The sequence below is a fragment of the Tenrec ecaudatus genome, chromosome 12, assembly GCF_050624435.1.
Source record: "Tenrec ecaudatus isolate mTenEca1 chromosome 12, mTenEca1.hap1, whole genome shotgun sequence".
Taxonomy (NCBI): domain Eukaryota; kingdom Metazoa; phylum Chordata; class Mammalia; order Afrosoricida; family Tenrecidae; genus Tenrec; species Tenrec ecaudatus.
In genome coordinates, this window is record NC_134541.1 from 121,031,684 (window position 1) to 121,058,681 (window position 26,998).

General features: G+C 43.6%; 1 protein-coding gene and 1 long non-coding RNA gene across 2 annotated transcripts in view; one reads left to right on the forward strand and one right to left on the reverse strand.

Annotated features, from left to right (window-relative positions):
- Positions 1 to 1,708: 1,708 nt before the first annotated feature.
- Positions 1,709 to 23,726, reverse strand: ZKSCAN2 (zinc finger with KRAB and SCAN domains 2). Its single transcript, XM_075564642.1, has 7 exons — positions 22,776 to 23,726; positions 21,454 to 21,640; positions 19,855 to 19,946; positions 19,386 to 19,512; positions 13,248 to 13,922; positions 11,806 to 12,291; positions 1,709 to 7,449 (listed from the first exon to the last, which is right to left on the reverse strand). The coding sequence occupies exons 1-7, from the start codon at positions 23,181 to 23,183 to the stop codon at positions 6,548 to 6,550; spliced, it is 2,877 nt and encodes a 958-aa protein (XP_075420757.1). The 5' UTR covers positions 23,184 to 23,726; the 3' UTR covers positions 1,709 to 6,547.
- A 1,378-nt stretch (positions 23,727 to 25,104) lies between these two features.
- LOC142423371 (uncharacterized) overlaps positions 25,105 to 26,998 on the forward strand; it is a 151,795-nt gene continuing 149,901 nt past the window's right edge. The window contains exons 1-2 of the long non-coding RNA XR_012779116.1: positions 25,105 to 25,239; positions 25,711 to 25,827. This is a non-coding gene — a long non-coding RNA (uncharacterized LOC142423371). The remainder of the gene's footprint in view (positions 25,240 to 25,710; positions 25,828 to 26,998) is intronic.

Genomic DNA, 26,998 nt, shown 5'->3' on the forward strand with positions numbered 1-26,998 from the left:
TGAGCTTTTATTATAGCTTTCTCCAAAGAGATTTGTGGCCACTGACTCCAGAGACCCTTAGGTACTGACTCTGAGCAAGTCATAATTCTGGAAGACGAGTATGACTGTGGTGCTCTGAGCAGAGTACAGGCTTCTGAGCCCTGGTGACAGAGAGAACCCGCCTCTCATGTAGGCGCATTGATCGCAAACCCGCCTAGTGGGTTTTCCCTACAATTCCCGAGAGTATCACTGGAAGATGCCTTCAACCAATGGCAAACTCGCTGTACTCACTCTACGACCTGGGATGCTACTACTGTTATAAGGGCTGAATATAAGCCACCGGAGATCCTCTTTGCTCCCAAACGAGTCAATCAAAAGCAACATGTATCTTAGGGGAAACTGTCAAGGTTTGTTTTACCACAAGACTGGATTCCACCTGAAGACATGTACTCTGTACACCCAAGGTTCACTGCACATTAGGATTAGAGCTAAGTAGTATTCGGGGCTATGACAATGACAACTATGAGAGAACTATGAGAGAACTGTAGGTTTACCCCCCAAAGTCCCTGATTGTTGTAAGGGGTAGCAGTGACAGTGAAATACTTTTTTTCCTGTTGTTTTTTAATAAATCATCTTATTGGGGCTCATACAACTCTTATCACAATCCATACATACATCAATTGAGTAAAGCACCCTTATCCACTCATTGCCCTCGTCATTCTCAAAATTCGCCTTCCACTTGGATTCCTGGAATCAGCTCATTTTCCTTTTTTTCCCTCCCCTCCCCCATGAACGCTTAATAGTTTATAAATTGTTATTTTATCTTACACTGCCTGGCATCTCCCCTCATCCACCTTCCCGTTGCCCATCCCCCAGAGAGGAGGTTACACATAGATCCCTGAGATCGATCTCCCTTTCTACACCCACTTCCCTCCCGGTGTCACCACTCTCACCGCTGGTCCTGGGGGGTTCATCCATCCTAGATTCCCTGTTTCCAGATCCCTACTGCACCACCGTGCATCCTCTGGTCTAACCAGGTCCACAAGGCAGAATTGGGATCATGAGAATTGGGGGGACAGTGAAATACTTTTAAAGTAGCTACAAGAATCAGTTTTCCATCGATGTAGCAATGATGAAAAATACCACTTTCCTCTAGTTCCTAAATGCTCCATCCCCCCCCCCCCCGCCAAACTATCATGATCCCAATCCTAGCTTGCAAGTCTGGTTAGACCAGAGGATATACACTAGTACAGATAGGAACTGGAAACGCAGGGAATCCAGGACGGATGATCACTTCAAGACCAGTGGTGAGAGTGGCCATACTGGGAGGGTAGAATGAAAAGGGAAAATCAATTACAAGAATCTACATGTGACCTCCTCCCTGGGGGACGGACAACAGAAAAGCGGGTGAAGGGAGACGTTGGACAGGACAAGATATGACAAAATAATTTATAAATTAACAAGGGTTCATGAGGGAGGGGGGACCTGGGAGGGAGGAGAAAAAATGAGGAGCTGATGCCAGAGTCTTAAGTGAAGGGCAAATGCTATGAGAATGATGAGGGCAATGAATGTACAGATGTGCTTTACACGATTGATGTATGTATGGATTATGATAAGAGTTGTATGAGCCCCTAATAAAATGATTAAAAAAACAGAAAAAAATGAGTTTTCTTTTCCCTTAATAGAAAAGCATCTTCAAATTATGGCAGAAACCAAAAGGAGTCATTTATTCCCGACATTTATTTCACATACAAGTTTTCAAGAAGACACCAAAGTTAACATTAATACAGAAACAGAGGTGACATCCATCCATACTTGGTATTGGAATGCATTCAGAGGTAAAGGTTTACAGCTACACAAGTGACACATATATTCCTTCCATTTGGGGTTTTTCCAGCTCTCGTAGCTGTTTCGTCTCTGGACACCAGACCTCACAAAAGCAGCTTGCATTGCTGCAGCTACCTGCTTTGACTCTTGAGGTTCCTTGAGGACCGCCTGCCATCAAGCACAACTGATTCCCCCTTCTACGTACAAAGTATACCCTTGGGTGGACTCTGCTCTCACAACATCCCCTTTTCTAAGTTAAGAGATTAGTTCAGTATGGCTCAGATGCTGCATGCATGGATGAGCCAGGCCAAGTAGCCTGGTCCTGAAACCTCCTCCTCAATAATGCACATCAATGATTAGAGCTCAAGTAGCCTTGGCAATTAAGCTTCACTTATCTTCAGATGAGGAAATAAGGCCCAGAGAAAGGCTGATTCACCAAACACCACAATAAGTGGTAGTGCCAAGCCTAGAACGAGTCTCTCTTGGCTTCTGGTCTGAAGTTCATTTCACTATTGTAGGTTGCCATGAGCTAGTTAAGTGTGAAAATTTCCTTTAAACCACTCCCCACCCAAAACAACAACAAAAGTTTCCTCCCAGAATGCATGAATTGGGTTACAGGTGTCATAAAAACCACCAGGAAGAACTGGAGGTACAATGGGTGTCACAAAGCAAATCTAGGCAGGAAATACAAACCCACCTTCCAAAGTGCTTTAGATAAGAAGTTAGGATATAAAAGGGCTACTTATTTATACCTCTTTTCAAAAATAAGACTTTAGATAATTTTTAAAGCGCTAAGAAAAATTAAATAAAAGTTTCAGGTAGTTGGTTGAAGTTGACTGTAAGTTTTGATGAGCTTTCCCACAGTCAGGACAAACAGAGAAGCAGTAAGATGAGAAATCACAGTGTCTACAAGACAGAACTCTTTTTAAGAAGCAGAGTCTCCCCTGGTACTGAGAATGAAGGGGGGCACATGAGGTGAGCAACCCCCCCCAAACATCTTCCTTGTGGATATGTGATGTACAAAAGAAACAAAAACAAAATACATTCACACCTGTTGCTGCCAAGTCAGCGCCAATTCCTGGCAACCGCGTGTTTCAGAAAACTGTGTGCCAAGGCGTTTAATCTGACACCCAAATCCACCTTTGGCTGGATTCAAACTGCCAACTCGTCTGTAAGTAGTCGAGTACAGACCGTGTGGGTCACCCAGGGACTTTATGTGCTATAAGAGACATCTTCCGATGATACAATTATTCATTTGACTGCAGGGAAACGTAGCTTTGGTTTAAGAAGGTTGGCAGAACCTTTGACTTCTTCTAAACAACGGCCAAGTTCATTAAGTCAACGAAACACATGTCAAGCAGCCCATCTGCAATTAGAAATAGATGGCATTCTGGCTACATGCCGCCAAGTCAGTTCCAACTCCTGGTGCTTTATGTAGAGCAGAATGAGACACTGCTGGTCCCTGCACCGCCCTCACCGGCATGACTTTGTTCAAGCCCATCCTTGCCGTCACTGGGGCAACCCATCTTACTGTGGGTCTTTCTCTTTTCCACCGACTGTCTACTTGACTCACCAAGATGCCCTTCTCTGGGAATCTGTGCTTTCTGGCAATACGTCCAAAGTATGTGAGACGAAGTCCTGTCCTTTTCACTCCTAACGAGCATTCTTTCTTCTGCCCGTACTTCTTCCAAGATCGATCTGTTCATTTTCTAGCAGTCCCAGGTATACTACATTTTCTTTGCAAACACCATAATTCAACGTACATCAACTCTTCAGTCTCCTGCTTAAGTATGCATATCAGGCAATTGAAAAGACCATAGTTTGGAGCAGGAACACCTCGGTTCTCAGTGACATCTTTACTCTGGAATACTTACAGAGCTCTTTGGCAGAAGATTTGGCAAGTGAAATATATCATTTGATTTCTTGACTGCTGCTTCTATGGGTGTTGCTGGCGGATCTAAGTAAAAAATAATCTTGACTTCAAGGAATGCCAAGAAAGACTGGAAGACAGGAATACAGATCGGGAACCAAAATTCCACCACAGTGTGATCCTTGTAACGTGAGAGTTTAAATGCTTGTTTCATGGTAGAGGGAACAGCTCTAAAACCTTTCCTGTCATTGGTTAATATTGAGAGGTAAGTACAGAATACAATTTTAAGCACTTTAAAGAAACGTTTGTTGCAAGTGGAAGTGGTTTTCTCACGACTGATTGGCATTCTGTAATTGTAATTAACAAGGAGCTCAGTCCCTTGACTACAGGGCAATCATGTCCTTTTTCACTTCTGTATCACCCCATCTATTAACCCTAGAAGGGTCACTGTGAGTTGGAATCAACTCAGCAGTGAGTTTGGGTTCGAACATGGCCTTACACATGGTAGTGCTTAATAAATATTCCTAGAGAAGGGAGCGTACTGGTGAAAAAGAGGAAGGCTCGACAAGCTGGACAGGCACAGTAACTAACACTGGGCTCCAGCCGTGGTATGTGAGAAGGGGCCGGGCTGGGCAGTGCTCGGTTCTGCTGTACACAGGTTCCCTATGAGTCAGAAGCACCTCAACAGCACCTAACATGAGCACATCATCTACTTTCCTGAACCATGTGTCCACACAATGATCAATCTCGTGTCCATATTAAACAGTGATGATTTCTATTAATGTACATCTTCTCTAGAGTTGGAATTCCAAAACATCTACACACTATAAGCACATGACTACAGGCACCACACACATTCTTACTGTGCTAGGTACACTACTAACATGAAACTGTACTATCAGAAGTCTGTAATTCAGACACAGAGGAAATCAACCTATTCAGATTTGAACAGTCATAACATTTTTAACAAATATAAATCCAAAACATCCAGCAGTACTTACCTGAGACACCTGCATTCTAGCAGGCCCCATCCTGTCCTGGCACCGTAAGTGATTTCTTTCCACAGTGCCCGCCCTCCTTGGTACTATGTTGGACAGGTTTAAAAAGATTCACACAGACTAAGAAAAAGAACATTTCCAGATGTTTGCAAATAAGATAGTCTTTGACCAAAGAAGACCAACAGAACAATTAACAGAGAGCCCTGACTCCGGTTATCTTTCTACTAAACTTGTAATTTTTCTCGCTCCAAAGCGAAACCATTTAGGTTACCTAGCTATTCAAGGTGTAGATGCTCTCGATCTCATCTTGAAGCAACTAGGCTTAGATGACTAAATTCCTGGATTTCATCTGTAACTTACATAAAAGAATTGAGTATACGAACCCGTCTTTCAGTTTACTGGGCTAGTACCAGACGGTTATCAGAGATTTTCAAAGAGGTAAATGGGAAAAACAAAAACACTGCTCTGAACTGGAAGCTTCTGGGGATGCTTCCCCTTTCAATAAGCTAGAGTTCTAGAAATTACTCAGTGCTCTGCAGTTAGGCTTATGAGCCCATGAAAAGCAACTAGGAAGCTCAGAAACGGAGACTGGTATATTTAACAGCTTGTCCTGGAGGTGTGGGTCTAGACTGATGCACTTATCCGGCTGATAAGCCTAAGGAGTCCCATTTGTTTTATTACTATATATTTCACAGCTCATTTCCACCTTTCCTCCTTACTTTGAGATATATTACTATATACTACTACACCATGGCATTAGGTAGAAGGCATAAAATACATGAATTTACTCATGTTCTAGAAAAGAACTAGAGGTGATATAAAGTAGAACGAGAACATGTAGGCAATTCTATTTCTCTTGATGAGACACACCGTGAACATGCGCCTTATTCAATCTGAGATGGGCATGGTAGTTCTTAAGAGCCAGGTAAAAGTGCCCCAAACAATTTAGGGCCTGTGAGAAAAAGTAAAAGGAACTGGAATTTTTTTTATAAGAATGGAGAAGCAACAGCCGAGGGGATTTAAATCTCCAGGTACTGGAAACTTAGTGTATCAAGGGTGATGGGTGTCAGTTGCTTCTCATTTCTATGGAGAGGAAGCTTTAGTATTGAATATAGAGATTCTTCCTGAATTATGTGGATCAACTTCCCAATGTAGAGAAGGTACACTGCAGCAAACTTCAGAAGGCAGCCATAAAATTGTCAGTGTCCTTTTGTGGCACCTTCAAAACCCAGATGAATCCAATACCGTTCTGATCAGTCATGAAAGTTCTACACAAACGTGAAACTCTGATCAAGTTGCACCAGGATCTCATGTAGCAGATCAACTATTAAAAATACGTTCCCTATTTTCTGTCTCCTTGGAGTAATTCTCAAAATCAAGAAGACTGAGTGTTGCTGGGGTTAGCACTTCTACAGCAGTTGCCTCAATATATGGATGAGAATTTTATTCTGAACTCACCGAAAGTCTTTTCCACTTTTTCAGAGAAAAGTGGAGACATAAAGCAGAAGGGTGGGACAGATTGACATTAGAGGCAGAATTGAGAACTGGGTCCAAATCTCTAACTTATGTACATTCTCAAGCTTATCTTGGGAAGTACACCTTAGAGCAGTGGTTCTCAACCTTCTTAATGCTGAGACCCTTTAATACAGTTCCTCGTGTGTGGTGACCCCTGATAAAATTATTTTCGTTGCTATTTCATAACTGTCATTTTGCTACTGTGATGAATCGCGTGAACCTGTGAAAAAGTTTGACCCTCAAAGGGGTTGCGACCCACAGGTTGAGACCCGCTGCCTTAGAGCTACTAGGGAAAGACTGCTCGTAATAGTGACATTAGGTTAAAACGGCTAAAGGGACCTTTAAGAAGAGGTTATCATCAAAATGCTTTCCTAAACTCTTCCATCTTTTCCTTCTGTGGGTTCTCCAGGGCATACACAGACGATGGGTACAGTTTTTCATGCACATGAACCTCCCGGTGTTTGATGAAAACCGAACTCTTAGTGAAGCGTTTGCCACACTGGGCACAGACATAGGGTTTCTCTCCAGTGTGTGTCCGCTGATGTTCTCGGAATTTTGTACCGTTACTGAACGCTTTTCCACAATCTACACATCTGCAGGCATTCTCACTGAGGTGCACTCTCCGGTGGGTGCTGAAATGAGCACTGTCGTTGAAGCCTTTCCCACACTCTTCACACTGGTAAGGCTTCTCCCTTGTGTGGATTCGCTGATGTATCATGAGACTTGAGCTTTGACCGAAGCATTTCCCACACTCTCTGCATCGGTAGGGTTTCTCTCTGGTGTGAATTCGCTGATGGGCACCAAAGTTTGATGAGTCATTAAAGCTTTTCCCACAGTCAAGGCATTTAAAAGGGGTTTCTCCCGTGTGTATTCTCTGGTGCCTAATTAGGCTCCTGCTTCTACCAAAGCACTTCCCACAGACACTGCACTTACAAGGGTTTTCCTTTTGGTGGGGCATCCGGCACATCAAGCGAGCACCCCTTCCAAAGTTTTCGCCATACTTGAGAAATCTATAGGGTCTCTTTCCCATGAAAGGCCTTACAGCTTTCCCTAAATCTCTAGGCTGAGATCCCAGCGTTCCCTGTTTAAATTCTTGAGGGCTTTCCAATGGTTTTCCTGAGATGCATTCCCTTTTGTGATAGTTACTAGGTCCAGTAGTCTGGGAATTAGTCTTTTGGGATTTTTCAACTATTGTTTTATGCCGTTCAATGTCCTTAAATAGTGTTGGCTCTTCTTTGAAGCTACTTCCAATTTCGAAATCTGAAAAGCAACAAAAGAAAATAATATTTTCATACAATCTCTGTATTAAGCTTCAGCAATTAACATGACATACAAGGTTCTATAGGTCCGTGGCTGGCACAATTGGCTTACGGTCCACTAACTTAAACCAACACTCATCTGTCAGTCTGTTGTACTGTGGTGGTCTGAACGTTGCTGTGATGCGGGAAATCATGCCATCAGTATTTCAGTTACCAACAGGACCACCCATGGTGGGCAGGTTTCAGTGGAGCTTCGTGACTAAAAATGAGTACCAAGAAAAGATAAGCAGTTTACTTCGGAGGGAATGGCCACTGAAAATCACGTGAATAGCGGTGGTACACTGTCTGATACAGTGCCAGAAGATGAGCCACAAAGGCTGGAAGGTACTCAAAATGTGACTGGGGCAACAGCAATCTCTTTGAAGTGTTGACCTAAAATTATGGAGTAAAGCTTTTGAAACCACCATTTACTGCTGAGACTTGACTCAAAATGAGAACAAGCAGCTGTAAATATCCATCAACAATCAGAATGTGGAATGTTCAATGTAGGAACCTAGAAAAATTGGCAATCTTTGAAAATGCAATGCATAAAGACAGATAACCTAGGAATTGGTTTGGTGAATTGCAATAGACTGATATTGGTCAGTTAGACAATCTTGACGGATTACTATGAAGGTCAAACACTGAGAAAGAAAAAGGTTAGGAATGTGAAAAAAAAAAAAGAAAAAGGTTATTAAAAAGACCAGAAATGAGGAAAAATTCAAAGTGGATGTCAGAAAAGACTAAAACTTTCACAAAGCGGCTGAAGTCAATGGGAGAAATGATGGAGTTAAAGCTGAACAGAATATGACAAGAAGCAGTTAGAGAAGACACAATGGCTATATAACCAGAAATGTAAGAGACCCCGAGTTAGAAAGTCAAAAGTAATTACATGCTTAGCATATCTCAAGCGGAAAGAAGTGACTAAAACATTTAAGCCTTGAGTCGACATGTTGCAGGACTCCATGGGCAACATACTGCACAGTGCAGCAAGTATCAAGAGAGATGGAAGGAGTACACAGAGTCATGCTACCAAAAAGGTTTGGTTGACATTAAACCATTTCAAGAGGTAACGTATGATCATGACCGGTGGTTTTTAAGGAAAAAGCCCACATTATACTGAAGAGATTAGTAAAAAACGTGTGGCCAGGAATTAACAGAATGCCAACTGAACTGCTTCAACAAACTGACGTAGAATTAGAAGCAATGACGACCAGTTTATGTCAGAAATTTGGAACAGCTACCTGGGTAATTGATTTGAGAAATCATATTTGTGGCCATTTCTAAGAAAGGTGACCCAATATAAATTAGGTATTATCAAATAATATCATTAATCACACATGCAAATAAAAGTATGCCAAAGACAGTTAAAAACAGTTGCAGTAGTCTGTCAACAGGGAGCTGCTGGTAATTCAAGGCAGATTCAGAAGGGGTAGAAAGAGGAATATCATTGGTGCTGTCAGATGAATCTTGGTTAAAAGCTGAGAATACCAGAAAGATGTCTTTTTGTTTTATTTATTATGTGCAAAGTCATTTAACTGTGTAGATCACAACGAGAATGGGAAATTTATAACATGCAATTGTGCTCATACTGAAGTTGTACACAGACAAAGATGCAGTTGTATGGAGAACACTATGCATGGTTTAAAATCAGGAAAAACGTGCACCAGTGTTGCAACCTTTCATCATGCATACTTCATCTATGCAGAGCTACCAGGAGAAGAAATCAGCGTATGGTTTGGAGGAAGGTTTACCACCTTGAGATTGGTACATGACATAATCCTGCTTGCTCAAAGTCAGGAGGACTTGCAATACTTCCTGTTGAAAACTCATGACTAGAGCCTTTCGATAAATGAATCAGAACTCAACCTAAAGAAAGCCATAATTCTCACAATGAGTCAGTAGGCGACATCCTAACAAATGGAGAAAAGATTGAAGTTGTAGAGGATTTCATTTCACTTGGATGCACAATGAACATTCATGGAATCATTAAGGAAATTAACCCCCCGTTACAAAGGAATGGATAAACTTTGGTCATTTATGTAATGGAATGTTATGCATCAAGATAAAGCAGACAAGCCTCTTAAAACAACACAAGAGAACATTATGCGTAGTAAGTTTGTTCTATCTAAAAAGGTATTTAATAACATCCTTATTATAAGAGAAAACAAAGAAAAATAAAAGTGGTTTATATACCAAAAGACAAGGCTTTGATGAAGACAAGGAGGCCAGGGACAGGGAGGAGGGAGGGCCAGGATGATGAAGGATGGGTGTGTGTGTGTGTGTGTGTGTGTGTGAGGGTGGGTGCAGAGGGAAAAAAATACATTGATGAAGGGCTTAAAATATAGTTATTGACTTCACTTGAGATGGGCTGTGTAGCTATACATACCACTTAAAAAAATTAAAGATCCATCCAGATTCCCAATCCCTTACACCTAAGGATTGATGTGTTAAAAAAAGATGAAAAGTGAAACAGAAATGGACTTGTAGTCTTTAGTGACAAACAAGTTCACTTCAAAAAAATAAATCTAACTTTTTATTGCAATGGAAAAACATGTTGCACAAGACCTTGTTATGCCGCTGAAGATCAGGGATGCCATTTTGAGGATTAGGGTACACTTGGCCCAAGTCAGTGTTCCCAGTAGGCTCATGTGCATATGAAAGTTGGACAGTGAATAAGGAAGATCAAATGAGAATTGAAGCATCTGAATCATGTGTTAGCAAAGAATATTGGAAGTACTGTGGGCAGCCAGAAGAAATAAATAGGATTTGGAAGAAGTACAGTGGGATGCTCCTTCGAAGCAATGGGGACAACTCTTCCTCTTACATACATTGAATACATTATCAGGAGAGACCAGTCCCTGGAAAGGAACGTCATGCTTGGTAGCAGGACAGGAAGACCTTTAAGGAGATGGGCAGCTGCAGCGGTGGACTCGAATATAGCAACGGTGGAAATGATGTGGGACGGAGCAAGGTTTTGCTCGGTTGCACTTTTGGGCACAGTGAGTAGGAACCAACATGATGCCACCTGACTATAAGTAACTACATGTCTGGTCCCGATCTACTCCACTAGTGTCAGATCTTGTGATTCTTCCCCGATTCTTTATGCTGTATTTTCTTTATTAGACCTACCTCTTTTCAATAATACTAATACAGAAAAGGTTCTCAGAAATGTTTATTGAAATAGATTGGAATCTGTTGTCTATGCTCCCTAAAGCTGGAATTTCCCTCATTCTGCCAACTCAATCCCAAGGATACTATATCTTGGATTTCTGCTTTTCCCTGACGTTTTCAAGCCAGAACACATTAAAGAGTGAAGAGAAAAAAGCTCTGGTTCTGATGACATCTTGGCCACATATTAGCTGTGTGATTTTTAAATGACTTTTTATTAGGGAAAATCCAAGCCTACAAGCGTAGAGAGAAGAGGATGTGATGTGCACTGAGCTTCCATGGTAAATCTTGTGTCTTCTTTATTCTTATACACATCCTGTTATCTCTACCTAGGTTATTTTGCAGCAAATTTCAGGTAGTGTATTTTTTCATCCTTAAGTAATACACAACCCATGTGACTTTGACCCAATCCAAATCTGCTTGATTTCCAAACTCTATGATCTAAGGAGCTTTCGTATGAGAGGCTTCAAAAAGTTTGTGGATTCATTTTATTTTTTGCCCACTAGCGTTTCTCCCTCAGATCAGTTGCAATATTGTCCTTCAATATTGTCAGTTGAAACTGCTACCCCTCAGTCCCACGTGCGGCAATAACGACGTGGGCTAGAAGAAGGGCATCTATCAAACAATCTATGACGTCAAAAGCTCTCAGAATCATGCGATTTCATTTTCAGTTCTTTGGAAGCAATCTGATTAGGTACATCATTGTTAAGGGAGTTGAAGGAAATTACCACCAAGATGATTTGGCTAATTTGATGACGCGTCTGGGGCTCACCTTAAAAACAGAAGATTCACAAGAGGTAGTACCAGAGGATTTTGTTTCCTCACGGGCCCTGTGGGCATCTATTGGCAGATGTGTGAATATGGGGAAAGTATGAGAGACTATTATTTAGAACTGTCTAATCGGGTTAAGTCAGATGTAATAATTTTAGCCTTCATAATTCACCTTTCCCCAAAAATATCACCAGAGAACGTACATGTGGGTTTTCTTCTGTAATGCCACTGGACAACACTTCTCCTGCTGGGCCATTGTCATACCAGACTCACGTGCTCCAATAAATACGTTCTCAAGAAATGGGCCAGATCTACTTATTTTTCAGTAAATCGCACTTGTTTCTGTTTCAGACTAAGACTCTTTGATGGTCCTTACCACTTGGGTTTTGCAGTATTCTCGGAGAGCCCTGGAATTCTGCTTCTTGTATAATTTCCTCCTCACTCATTTTCTCGCTGCCGGAGTCTTCTATGGCATCTTGCGGAATTTCCTCAGGCTCCCAGACTGTAGGTTCCTGGAGTTCAATCTCAATGCCCACTCTTTCTTGACTCGAGAGTGTCGGCATTTCTGGGTTGCTAGTGGAAGGCATAGATGTCTGAGAGTTAATCAGGGCATCCATCTCCTTGTAGAATGCACACGACTCCAGGACATGGCCATTTCTCACTTTGCGGTAGCTCTTCTGTAGGCTTTTGAACTTAGTCCGGCACTGTTCGGGTGTACGGAGGAAGCCGCACGCTCGTAGCTGTTCAGCTACAGCCCCGTACAATTTGCTCTTCCGATGACAGGCTTGAAGCGCTTCATAAAACCGAGTCTCATGGAGAATATCAAGAAAAGTCTTGGTTTCCTCATAGCCCCAGTGTACACCTACCATTCAAAGATAAAGTTAAAAGATATTAGAAAAGAAATATAGCTGCTATATATGTATTACAAAGTATAAGGAGAAGAAACCTATTTTTAAGAAATGCCTGATGAAGTCTTTTAAGCTTATAATTAATGATATATTTAGATTTACACCTACCACATTTGCTTTCCACTTGATGAATCTATTTTATGTTCCTTTTCTTCTCTTTTGTGGTATTCTTTTAATAAAAAAAATCCTTATCTCATTTTTCACTTTTTAAACTTGTTGCACACAGTCTTTCATGGATTTAAAAGATACCACCAACCACCAACTCAAAACTTTTCTCTTTGCCATCAAGTTGATTTCAACTCATAGTGAAATCCTACAGGATGAAAGAGAACTACCCCGCGGTGTTGTCAAAGCTGTACTCTTTATGGGAGCAGCCTGTCACAGTTTCTCCCATGGAGTACTTGGCTGGTTCGAACTGCTGACCTCTGGTTAGCAACCAAGTGCTTATCCATGCTCTACCGCAAGTCTTTTACTTACTATCCTGGAGAATTTAGTAATGCACCCTTGACTTACTACAACCTAGTACGACTGATCGCTTTATACCATTTCCCAGATAATGCTAGACCCTTAGAACCCTAAAATTACATTTCTTTTCCTTCCTTAAGGCCCTAAGTACTCAAAAATCCATGCTGAGTTCTGAACTGAAACAAAAAACCATCACCAACAAAACCCCACAACAGTTACACAGCCTGTTATTCATACTGTAGGGGGGTAGGGGTGGGGGCAATGGCACTTATTCTAGAGAACTGTAAATTATGTGGCTATATCATCATGATAAGTGGCAGAGATTACATGGTGGAACGCTCCAGGTCTGCTCAATTCTTGTCTACCCCTTTTTCTCCATAAAGAGTAAGAACTTCATACCAGAAAAGCACAACACACACACATACACACACACACACAATCTTACCACTTAGGTTCTGAAACAAAACGGGAGGACTACGAATCTCAGACTTCTGGATTAATTCATTGTCTATTTCATCACCATCAGATTCTTCTGCGTCTTCTTCTTCCACCAAGCCCATCTGTTCTTTATTATGAATAACAATTCTCTTTAGTCTTGGGAGCGAGATGATCTCCTTTGGCTTATCAGTGCATGAAGCATAGGCTGTGGGATTCAACAGAGCATCCATGTCTTCAAAGAAGGCACAGGGTTCAAGTGCATGGCCATTTCTCACTTTGCGGTAGCTCTTCTGGAGACTTTTGAACTTGGTCCTGCACTGTTCTGGTGTACGGAGGAAGCCGCACTCCCGCAACCATTCGGCCACAGCACTATACACCTGGCTGTTTCGGGGGCACGCCTGAAGTGTTTCATAAAAGCGGGACTCTCTGAGGATTGCAAGGAAAGTCTTCGTTTCCTCATAGCTCCAATGGACACCTGCTATTTTCTCATCTTCTAAACCCCACTGTTGCTGCTCTTGCCATGTTTTCCCTGCATTTCTTGCTGGGATCTGCACAGCGTGGACTGACTTTTCCTTGATGGAATTGCTTTGCAGGACAGTCCTCTTATTTGAGGAATGAAGACCAACGGTCCATGGCTCCTGTCTTTGCTCCAACTGGGCGATCTTGCTAGATGTCGAACTTCCTGCAATGAGAAGCATATTTTGTGCTAGACAGAGGGGACCATTACTGTGTGCTACCATCCTTCCACCAAACCTGCATCATTGCTTATAGCCTTTAAAAGACGGTGTCAACTTCACTACTCTACTGCATTCTCTGTATCCCTTCCAAGACGACATCTGCTACACACATTTTAGTTTTCATGTATGTACTACTTATTTTCCAGCTAGTCTAGGAAGCTTCTGAGGTTTAGAGCCATATTTCATTACCTCTGATTTTGACTTAGTACCTGACACAGTATTAGGCTCGCAGTATGCTCTTAAGTAGTATGTGTTACATATAAATAAAGCTTGCTTGTACCTGTTCCCTATACCTCCCTCCTCCTTCCCACAAATACACACATACCCCCCCCCCCCCCCAACTAGCAATTAGAGATGAGCAATCCAGAATTCTTGGAGCTATTCTGGCGAGGCTAACAAGAGAGCTTTGAGAACGGAGAACAGATTCAGAGCTCACTTGTAATACTGCCGTGACAGAGTCTTACATTTGAAATCCAGCTCCATCACTTACTTTACTTTTGACCCATGGGAGTTTCTTAACCTGTCTGAACCTGTTTTCTGAGGAATATCATCTACTCAAAAGAGGTGTTGTAGGGATTCAATAAATGATCGTCTGTAAAATGCCAATGCCTGCTAAGAAGATACTAAAATGAGCTTTCTTCCTCAGACAACATATGCAGAAGCGCCATCGAATTCTCCTAGAGAAGAAGCATGAAATAAAACCCTTTTCTGTGATTGGGGCAGGGAATGTATGGATGTGCTTTATACAATTGATGTATGTATATGTATGGATTGTGATAAGAGTTGTATGAGCCTCTAATAAAATGTAAAAAAATAATTAAAAAAAAAACAAACCCTTTTCTGAGTGAACCCCAGGGATGGAGATTGTTCTTGATTTCTGTGTGAAAGGAGTTTGGGGACAATGGGCAGGCAAGGTCAAGCATGTCTAAGGACTCAGAGGCCATGTAAACAGTGCGGCGGCGGCGGCACCAGGAACCCTGGCAGTTCCCCATGTGCCCTTTCAGCTTTGCCCAACTCATACTAGTTGAGTATGTGCCCCATGAGACCCGGCGTTAGAAGTTTCCAAATAGAATACAAATACAGAGGTAGAAAGTTAAATTACAACACGGTACAGTTTAAATTAGGTGTGCAGACCAGATTCATCTCATTTGCCATTACAGGTGTCTCTGATCCTAGGCCTTCCCACATGTGAAATAAAAAAGGTTTAGGTAATTGTGCATTTTCCAGTATGATTCTAAGCCCACTAGCGGCAGAGTTTCCTATGGACCCTGCTCAGCAGTTTACTAGGCTGGACGCTATCAAATCAAGGCGTCTAATGTGTACACACATAGCCAGTTGGTTGGATATGTGCTGGTTGGGGAAAGAGTGGTGTTACTGGTGTGTTAGCAATATCGTCTTATGTTCATCATTTGAAAGAAATGCTTGAATTCCTTTCAAATTACAATTAATTGTTGGATTTTCTTTAATTCATTTAGTTTTAGGTGAACCATTTATTTTATTTTTTATCTTTTAGAAAATTTAATTTTATTGGGGTGCTCACAGCTCTTATCACAATCTATACGTACATCTATGGTGTCAAGCACATTTGTATTTATGTTGCATCATCATTTTCAAAACATCTTCTTTCTACTTGAGTCCTTGGTATCAACTCATTCCCCCTTCCCTCCCGTATCCATCCCTTGACAATTTATGAATTATTATTTTTTTCATGTCTTACACTGACCAGTGTCTGCTTTCACCACCTTTCTGTTGTTCGTCCCTCCTTGATGGGGGGTGGGGTGGGTTAGGGTTATATGTTGATTACTGTGGTTGGTTCTCCCTTTCTTCCCCTAACCTTCCCCTTCCCCTCCTGGTATCACTACTCTCATTATTGGTCCTGAGGAGTTTATCTGTCCTGGATCCCCTATGTTGTGAGCTCTTGTCTGTACCAGTGTCTATACTCTGATCTAGCCGGATATGCAAGGTAGAATTGGGGTCATGACAGTTGGGGCGGAAGCATGAAAGAACTAGAGGAAAGTTGTGTTTTGTTGGTGCTATACTGCACCTTGACTGGTTCATCTCTTCCTTGTGGCCCTTCTGTAAGGGGATGCCCAATTGTATACAGATAGATGGCTTTGGGTCTGCACACTGCCCTCTGCTTCATTCATATCGATATGATTTGTTGTTTTGGGTCTTTGATGCCTGATACCTGATCCTTTCAACACCTCATGAATGTGAGCCACTTATAATCCCTATACATAGCACCTATTCATCATACTATCCAATAGAATTTTCTGAGGTGATTATAGCATAGGAGACCTGGTGATGGGTGTAGTGGGTTATGTAATGGGAAGCTAACCTCGAGGTCAGCAGTTCAAAACCACCAGCCAACTACAAGGGAGAAAGATGAGGTTTTCTATTCCCATAAAGAGTCACAGTCTCAGAAACCCCCAGGGGCAGTTGTGCCCTGTTCTACAGGGTCACATGAATCAGCACTGGCTTGATGGCAATGGTCTGTTTGTTACCACTGCCCTGAGGGAGAAATGATGGTTCTGTATAGATTTACAGCTTTCGAAGCCCAATGAAGCAGTTCCACTCTGTACTTAGGGTTGCTACGAGCTGGAATGAACTTGACGATTGTGACTTTGGTTTTTCTGTTTTCGGCATACGAGGATGTACCACCCACCCAACTGAATGTGATGTGAAGGGGACAGTGCATTTAGAGTTTGTTCGACATGGGCAGACTGTTAATCAAGCTTTCTATTTAGAAGTTCTGAAACGATTACATAACAGCGGGAGGCAATCAAGGTCTGATTTGTGGCAGATGGTGGACTGGTTTTGCCATCATGACAATGCACCTGCTCATGCAGCTATCTCAGTGCACCAGTTTTTGGCAAAAAAACAGCATGTCTCTCTTGCCCCATGCACCTGACTCACCTGACCTCACTTTGTGTTATATTTGACCTATAATTTACTTATAATTGACTTGTATTTCACATATGAATCATATCTATTCCTACTAGTAAAATGTAGACATAATCCTAAAAATTTGTATGAGGGCTCCATTTGATGCTCACCCTCATGAAGAGATCACTGACAATATGGGTTATGTAGTGTGATGATGAAACTAGATGGTGCCTGGCTATAAGAAAATACAGCACCTGGGGTCTTACATAGACTTGTTTTCAAACAAGCTGCCATCTAAGAGATGAACCAACTAAATCCACGTGGAAGAAGCATACCAGTCTATGTGATCCAAGGATTATAAATAACAAAACCCAACTCTAAAGGAGAGAATAGGATCAGAGCTTAAGTTATGAATACACAATTTGCAGAAGGCTGTGGCTGACAGTGGAGGCCCCAAATCCATTTGCAGTGTTCACACCTGGATAAAGCCCGTGGTGAATGCCCTCTGCCTATAGTCGAGTGACAGGAATAGCTCTGTCACCAGAGAGCGTTACATCGATTGTCGCCGATGTACTTAGGTTAAAACGCAGTACCTTGTAATTTGATCTCCCTTTGGACCTATTTTAAAATTGTTTCAGTTAAAAAAAAAAAGAAGGGGAAATACACAGGGATTGAGCCTCTGGTGAACCCCTCTGCCCACAGACCAGGGATGCCAATAGCCTTAATATCAGGCAGGGCGCCCTGGAGACTGGATTACTGCAGGCGACTTTACGTGAGATCTACTTCCTCCTCATTTGATCTCCCTTTGGACCCAGTTTAAATTTGTTCTAGGTTTTAATATGTTCTACTTTCTTTGCCATTGAGGTTTTTCTGTGTTTTATTTTGTTACTGTTGTTGGATATTTGTTTTTGTTATGTTTTTCTATATATGAAATTTAGGATAGGTAGTTAGAGACAGCAATTGGATTAATGTTTCTTGGGGATACGGCAGAGGAGGTTGGGGCAAATGGGGAGCTAATAACAATGAGCACAAAAAGAAAAAAATGTTCCTAAACTGATTGTGGTGATGCTTGTACAACTCTTCTTAATATGACCAATCTATTGAATTGTGAGCTATGCAAACAATTCTTTGCACTGTCTATAAGTTTGTGCTATTTAATAAATATACAATATGCAAGGTTACTGTTTTTAAATTATTTCTTTCCACCTGTCTATAACATTTCCATCTATCCAACAAATAATTACCAAGCACTCACCATGTGTCAGCAATAGGGTAGGTATTGAAAATTACTATGGTTAAATAAAAACTATTATTAAAAAGACTTTGTGACTTAGTAGAACTTGTATCTAGTGGCTGTATGTAATTTAGACTCTTAAATAATATATATGATGGTCATATATAACATTTTTTAGCACTATTTTAAAAACAAAAAATTTAAAAATCATTTTATTGGGGGCTCATGCAACTCTTACTACAATCCATCCATCCATCCATTGTGTCAAGCACATTTGCACAATTGTTGCCATCATCATTCTCAAAACGTTTGCTTTCTACTTGAGCCCTTGGTATCAGCTCATTTTCCCCCTGTCTCCCCCATGAACCTTTGATAATTTATAAATTATTATTTTGTCATGTCTTACACTCTCTGATGTCTCCCTTTGCCCACTTTTCTGTTGTCCATCCCCCAGGGAGGGGATTATATGTAGATCATTGTGATCGGTTCCCCGCTTCTCTCCCACCTTCCCTCTACCCTCCTGATATTGCTATTCTCATTATTGGACCTGAGGGGTTTATCTGTCCTGTAGTCCCCATGTTTCCAACTCTTATCTGTACCAGTGTATATCCTCTGGTCTAGCTGGATTTGTAAGGTAGAATTGGGATCATGATAGTAGGGGGGAGGAAGCATTAAAGAATGTTTCATCGGTGTTTCATTGTTGCTACACTGCACCCTGACTGACCCGTCTCCTCCCCATGATCCTTCTGTAAGGGGATGTCCAGTTGCCTACAGATGGGCTTTGGGTCTCCACTCTGCACTCTTCATTCATAATGATATGGTTTTTTGTTCTTTGATGCCTGATACCGGATCCTATTGACACCTCGTGATCACACAGGCTGGTGTTGGAGCATTAAACTTTACACATATATGTATATATGTGTATAAGCCTATATATGATACACATATGTATATGTATGTGTGTGCATATGTATGTATTTCAACTAGAAGTATTTCTAGTTAAATGGGCGAAGGAAGAAGAGGTGGACAAGTGATTACAATAAAACCAATATACCTATTGCCATTGAGCTAGTGTCTATTCATAGCTACCCTACCTATAAGGTTCCCATGACGGCCATTCTTTGCAGGAGCGGCGAGCTTCATCTTTCTCCGATGGAACCATAAGGATCCTTAAGTGATCATGTTAAGCAACCCATAAAGGTCCTTCAAGAACTAAATTAGTACTAAGTAGAAATGAGCATATTAGAAACGAGCTAAACTTTGATCTGAAGAGAGAAAGATTCCTTACCCAAGGAGACCATGTTCCCAACATTCTCCTTCCTGATCTCCCGGTAGAGGTCTCTGTTAGCAGGAATAGGATGCACATTCTTTTTGTAGGGGAAACCCCTTGTCGTGTGGATATCTTTCACGGGTCCCTGAAACAACACTGATACCAATGACTACCAAAGGAACTGCATGGGTGGGTCTTTAAGGATGAATGATCATGAAGGAATGAAGGGCCCTAAGGAAGAGCTGAAATCAAGGAACCAAGTGCATGTACTATGTTAAACGAAAAAGACGATACTGTGACGAATCATAAGATAGGATTAAGCAAGGGGGGCCCCTTGCAAAGCAGGCTCAATCTAATATTTTCTGGGAAAAATAAGGGGGAGGAAGAAGTAGTTTGGAGGAACTATGAAGGTTTGAGGATAGTGAGGACACATGCAATCACTGGAACTGAAGAGGCAGTACGGCCAGAGAGAATCGTTAAACTGTACCTGGGATCCAGCAGAAAGGGGTGTGACTGTTACTTCTGGGTCCCTGGTGTCCCATTCATCAGCAGAGGCAGGAACGCAGGGAGAAGGTTGAGCTGTAAAGGGAACGGAGCAGTTTGTGTTCTGGGCCCTAGCCCTTTCAATATGCTTCTAGTCCCTTTAAGAAGTGAGCATGTGGACGCAGCCAACAAACATAAATAGACCACCTTCTTAGTACTCAGAACTTTTACTTAACCGTGGCCCCTAAGCTGATGCTGTTGTGAGGTAACACTGAGTCAGTTCCAACCGTAGTGACCTTGTGTACAAAACACTGCCTGCTCCTTGCCTGGTTTGAGCCCACCGTGGCAGTCACTGTCTGTCCATCTTGTTGCGGGCCCTCCTCTCTTTTAATGCCCTCTACTTTGTTGCTGTTGTTGTTCGGTGTCATTGAGTCGGCTCCGACCCGTCGCGACACTACGCACAACAGAATGAAACTCTCTCTGGTCACGTGCCATCCTCACAATCGTTCCTATTCCTGAGCCCATCGTTGCAACCAGTGTCCATCCATCTTGTCAAGGGCCTTCCTCTTTCTCGCGGCCCCTCTGCTTTACTAGCACGATGCCTTTCTCTAGGGACTGGTCTTTCCTGACATAGTACAATAGATGAAGTCTTACCATCCTTGCCTCGAAGGACCACTCTGGCTATTCTTCTTTCAAGACAGATTTGCTTGTCTTTTAGGAGTCCATGCTATTTTTTTTTCTTTTGAGTGCATGGTATTTTCAATATTCTTCACCAGCATCACAATTCAAATACATCAATTCTTTGATATTCCCTGTTATATGTCTAACTTTCACATGCATTTGAGGTAATTGAAAATACCATGGCTTGGTTCAGGTGCAGGTTAATCTTCAAAGTAACATCCTTGCCTTTCAATACTCTAAAGAGGTCTTGTGCAGCAGATTCACCCATCTTTTGACTTTTTGACTCCTGCTTCCAAGAGTAAGACAAAATCCATGACTTCAATTTTTTCTTCATGTATCATGATGTTACTTACTGGTTCAGTTGTGAAGATGCTGGTCTTTTTTACACTGAGTTGTAATCCAGAGTGCAGATTGCAATCCTTGGTCTTCATTAGCAAGTGCTTCAATCCCTCCTCATTTTCAGCAAGCGAGGCTGTATCCCTCCTCATTTTCAGCAAGCGAGGCTGTGTCATGTGCCTATCTCAGGTTGTTCATAAGCCTTCATCCACCTCCCCACCCTTCATTATCATGATCCCAATTCTACCTTACAAATCCAGCTGGACCAGAGCATGTACACTGGTACAGAGAAGAGCTGGAAATACATGGCATCCAGGACAGATGAAACCCTCAGGACCAAGATTCCGAGTAATCATACCAGGAGGTTAAGGGTAAAGTGGGGGGAGAAAGGGGGAACAGATCACAAAGATATCTCCTTATTCTGCTGCACATTTCCCAACTCTTGAAGCTAAATACACCTTGCTCTGCAAATATTCAATCTATTTTCAAACAGGTCTGCAACCTACTCTGGGCAAGTTAAGAGTGTCAGGGATGAAATATCACTCTGCTGGGGTCTCTTGCATTGGACATGCTGAGTTCTTCTTACCTTTCTTGGGACCTGGCCGGTACTCTCTCGGATTGTTCAGCTGTTCCTGGTGTCCTGAGTGCAGAGTTCCAGCTTCCTCCACACGCACCACCTGCGGCTGGGTCTGCATCAGTGCTGGGTGAAAACTTGCCACGTCCCACGGTGCTCCGAGCGAGGATGAACTCTTTGAATGCACAGGACTGCTGACCTAGGAAAGAAGTCCAATGCCGTAACCGACACACAAAAGAAAAGCGGTAGAGATCAGGGACAAATCCCCCCAAGAAAGAGATCGAAAGAGGATAGAAAGATCTGACAAAGACTGAGGGCACTGGCTTAATAGTACTGCTTACAGGGTAGGCAAGAGGAGAAATAAGAGCACTGAGAGAGTCTGCCAGGACACAATCTTGCTATTGGAATAGGCATTATTTAATTCTCATTTTTATTAGGTCCGGATAAGAGTACAAGTCATCAAAACATGTACAGTTACTAAAAACAGAACGCAACAAAAAGCCCTTAGGGGTGTCTACGACTTTGTAATTTTTACCAGAGTGGATACCCTCCTCTGTCTCCCTTGGGGGACTGGTGGGTGTCAGCTGCTGACTTAGTGGTTAGCATTTCAATAAGGAGCCCACTGTGCCCCCAGGGCTCCGGGAATATGTTCATTAGCCAGCTAAAAATTCAGAAAATGAATTCCCAAGTGTCCCTTACAATGTGCAATGTGTCGTGTCCATCTCTGACCAACCCAACAGCACAGTGCAAATCCTGGGCAAGGCGACACGGCAAATCTTGCAAATTAGGCGAAATTCCATGATGCGCAAAGAATGATGTCGAAAAACCACTAGGCAAAGCCATTAGCAAACGTGGGTCTGGCAGTTAGAGGAGAGAAGCGTCACCAGGCTGAGGACATTGACAGACACTTCGGAAAACATGGATTTGAACACCAAAGGTTACAGAAGGCCTTGAAATAACGAATAAGACTCTTGTCCTTTTTTCCCCTCTTTTTGAAGGGAGGTGAGGCAACAAACAGCTCTCTTTAAGATCAAGCTGCTAAAGTCAAATCTTGTGAAATCTAACTGTATTGCTCTCGTATACATGTCAGGTTTAAAACAAATATACATTTCATTTCAATGGCTAGGTAAAGCTGCAACCAAAGAAACACCCCCTGCCCTTCTTGACGGGGAAATCTGATCTCCATTTAAAGTGGATTCACTTTAAGTGTATTTTATCAGAATCCTCCCTCCCCATAACGAACGAGTCGAATCCTGTCCTCCTTTCCCGCGGGGCCCCTCTGATTTCCCAATTCCCCTTCTTCCTAAACTCAAACATTTGGGAACTCCTCTCACCTGCTGCTGTCGCCATCTCCCGGTCTTTTTCTCCAGATGGACTACCAAGGCCACCGCCTCCTCTCCACTTTCGGGACACTGCTTCTGTGCCCAGTCCTGCATCTTCTCCGGCAAGACGGCGAGAAACTGCTCTATCACCAGCAGTTCGAGGATCTGCTCCTTGGAGCGCGTGTCTGGCTTCAGCCACCGGCAACAAAGTTCCCAGAGTTTACTGAACGCTTCCCGAGGTCCAGTCACGTCCTGGTAACAGAACTGCCGAAAGCACTTGCGAAACGTCTCCGACTGGGCGCCGTCGGAACCTTCCCTTAGACACTCTGCTCTCCAACCGGGGTCCTTTTCCACCTTCACTGCTGGGCATCCTCCCACCTCCAGGGGCGCGTCCAGCTGAGGGTCTAGTGCTGTAGTCATGTTCCCACCAGGCCTCCAAGTCGGGGCCCCGTTGGGGTTCTCGGACGTGTGGGAAGGCAGTGTTAGCCAGAACCGTTGGGGGAGCGGGCGGGGAATGCCTGCGAATTGATTGCATCTATTCTAGACGCTCGCACCGGGAACGGTGTACCCGGAGATGCAAACACTCGGCCTCGTCTCCCGGGAAAAGAGGGCCTGGGACGTGGTGGTGGACCAAAACCGACGCATCCTTTTGTAGTGCAAGGTCGGACCCAGCCAGAGCAGAGAACAGAGAAAATCAAGAAGCCCGAGGGATGGACGGGCCCGGCAGGGAAAAGGAGGTGTGTCAGTGACCCCCAATTCGGAATCGCGGGAGGCAAGGCCTCTGGTGGGTGGGGCCGGGAGGCCTCGGGTGGGTGGGGCTTCGGTTAGGGGAGCGCGCCGACGCCGCGGCAGGTGTCCCGGGGCGAGCGGCGTGGTCAGGGCCTCCTGCGGAGCCGCGGCGGCCCGAGAAAGGGTCGAAAGCGACGCCCAGCGGACCCCTTCCACCCGGGAAGCTGGGGTCGCAACGTGCGCGGGGGGCGCCGGGAGCCGCGGCCGCGCATGCGCCCTCCGGGTCCAAGCGCCGAGCCTCCGAAGGGGGCGGGGATTCCGCGAGCGAGGGGCTCCCGGGAGGAAAGCGGGCGCTGGGCTCTCGCGAGATCGCGCGGCGCGGCGACCCGCCGCCGTGGGACTTCAGCTGGCGCGGGGCGCGGAAGTACCTTCCCTGGAGCGGAAGGACCCCGCGGTGCCTGGTAGAGGTGCGGCCTGACAGGTGACCACGCCTTCGGTTAGGGGGGTGAGCGTCCACCCGACTAGGAGGGAAGTGCAAAGCCTTAGGCTTAGGATGCAAAGGCTCCCCTGCTGGCTGAAGGATCCGGCGGCTGGGTCGTGGATCTTGTTCAAGGTCGTGGATCTTGTTCAAGGTCGTGGTTGTGTGCTTGGCTCTCACGTGAGCGGAGTACTCACCTGGTAACGCTCCGGCCTCCGGGGACGGTCGGTTCCTAGAATGAAAGCATTCCCCCCCAACCCCCCGACCTGGGAGCAGCGTGGGGTGTTTCACTAGCACCCCTAGAGTCCAGTTCTAGCGTTATTGGACCTAAGTTTCTGAGCACTGTTTCCGAAAGATAAGTTTCTGAACATTGTTTGCAAAAGATCTACAAGTAGAAACCCCAAGACCATGTACGAGTCGTCTTATAAAATCCAGCCCCCATCGTCTATCTTCTGAGGGCATTAAAAATGGATTATTGCCCCTTCCCTAGCCACCCTTGGGAGAAGCGATATAGCCCCCAGGGACACGCTTGGGTGTGCCGTAATGGAGTTAGGGTGCTATAGCTTTGCCATCATGAGTCACCTCACCACCGGTCTGAGATCCTGAAGCAAACTTATAAACCCTTTTTAACAAAGTACGTGTCCCGATTGTCCCATTCCTGCTTCCGTAGCCCCACCTGGAACAGTGATGTGTTGATCTGCACCAAGCATGATTTTCTGATAGTTTCCTTTGCCTTTCCATACGCCCTTTACGTTTCTGAGCCCTGGAGGCATAGTGGGCTATGGGCTACTAACCATCGGATCAGCGGTTTGCATCCACCAGCAGCTTCAAGAGCAAAACAACAAGACAAAGGGGGGAGGGGGAGAGAGAGAGAAGAGAGAGAGAGAGATTCTGCTCGTAGGATTTACAGCTTTGGAACCCAAAGGGGCAGTTTGATTCTGGCCTGTACGGTTGCACTGAGTCAGGACTAACACATGGCAAAGAGTTTGGTTTTAGTTTGCAATCTGCAAATCCATGGACTCCATTACAAGCTCGTGCTAATAGTCAAATCTGGATGATATATCTTTGGTGGATCATTTCCTGTTTAAGACTTTTAATAAATGTTCTCCTTAAAGTATATTTGAAATGTGTGGTTTTCTTTGTTCCTAAAACAAACGGTGGAGTCGGGAACAGGACTCCTGGTTGGATCTCTGGAGAGCTGAGGAATGTGGCCTCAGAAAAAGAGGTGTTTACCTCCCATTTCTATGGTCCCTTGGAGATTCCACAAAGGTGAGCACTCTGAATGTATGAACTGATGTTTCGGGGCTTTCAGAAACGTAACGAAGTCTTATTTATTAAGTCTTGCTGGATGTTTTCTCAGATGCAAATTGTTAAGTTTGCTTGCTTTCTCTCTGTCTTGCTTGCAAACGCTTTTGACTCCTTTCTTTGAAGTTTGTTGTGGGGTTCTGATTTTGTTTGCTTAGGCTTGGTGTGACCCAGAGTTCTTGTCTGAACATAGATGCTCGTTTTGGCATTATCAGAGGTTATTCCTATTTTCTGGGAGTTCTGGGTTCATGGTTTGCTAATGCGTGGTGGGGGGTCCTTAGAAAGGGACATCATGCTTAGTTAAGTGTATGGGGCAGCAAAAAGAGGAGACCCTCAATGAGATGGGTTGCTCCCGGTGCCTGCAATAATGGGATCAAACATAACATTTGTGAGGATGGTTTTATACAGAGAGGTATTTTGTTCTATTGTACACAGGTTTGTTCTGATTTGGAACCAACCTCATGGCACCTAGAAACAAACCAGATGCAAGAACAAGGATGCCATTCCCAGCAAGAGAGGAGCCAGGAGTGGAGAGCATCTTTTGGATCCTGGGTATGCTTTTCCTCTGCAGAACCCCTGGTTCTTGGAACTTACCATATATACTCAAGCAGAAGCTGACCCGAATATCAGCCGAGGCACCTAATTTTATTACAAAAACTGCATTAAAAATGTGCTGAAAAACTTGGCTTATACACGAGTATATATGATAAGTTATGGTCTTTTGCTAACTTGATTTCACCAGCTTCCACAGTTTGGGGGATGACGAGGATCTTCCAGATGAAGGTCTTAAGTTTTGGATTTAGGCTTTACCAGCACCCACTAGATGTGAGCCACTTTTCTTTGCATTGTGATTTCTGCGTGGCCACTGGGGCGCATTGCAGAAATCTGGTTTACAAGGGCATGTAGCAAGGACAGAAGGTAGTAGTTGATGTTGGAGGTGTTAGAGTGGTACATCAGTTTGGAAAGGTAGGACACTTTCAGGTGTAATTAACCTCTACTTCTAGGAACCAGCCTTGTGTTAAATTTCATTAAGAAAATATATGGCAGTTAGGTTTTATATCAACTTGAGCTGTGTGAAAGTGTAAGTGTAGGGGTGGAGTCCAACCTATCAATCAGGTCACAGCCTGATGATGTCTCCTTGGCAGTGTGGCCTTGTGCATAAGAGACAGTAAGTAGTTCTCTCCTCTTGCCTTTTGCCTGAAGGAGCCTTGGTGGGCATAATGGTTATTCATTGGGCTGCTAAAAGGTCAACAGTTCAAAACCACTTCTTCGAAGAAAGATGGGCTTTCTACTCCCATAAAGATTTTCAGTCTCAAATGAGTGCATGATCAAATGTAGCAAAGAAAGCTGATGGTGCCCGGCTATCAAAAGATATAGTGTCTGAAAAAAAAAAAGATATAGCATCTGGGGTCTTAAAGGCTTGAAGGTAAACAAGCGGCCATCTAGCTCAGAAGCAACAAAGTCCACTGGAAGAAGCACACCAGCCTGTGCGATCATGAGGTGTTGAGGGATCAGGTATCAGGCATCATCAGAACAAAAAAATCTTACCATAGTGAATGAGGTGGGGAGTACAGAGTGGTGACCCAAAGTCCATTTGTAGGCCACTGGAGATCACCTTGCAGAGAGGTCTTGGGAGGAGATGAGCCAGACAGGGTGCAATGTAGCAATGATGAGAAATACAGCTTTCCCCTAGTTTATAAAAGCTCCCCCCCTCCACCCAATC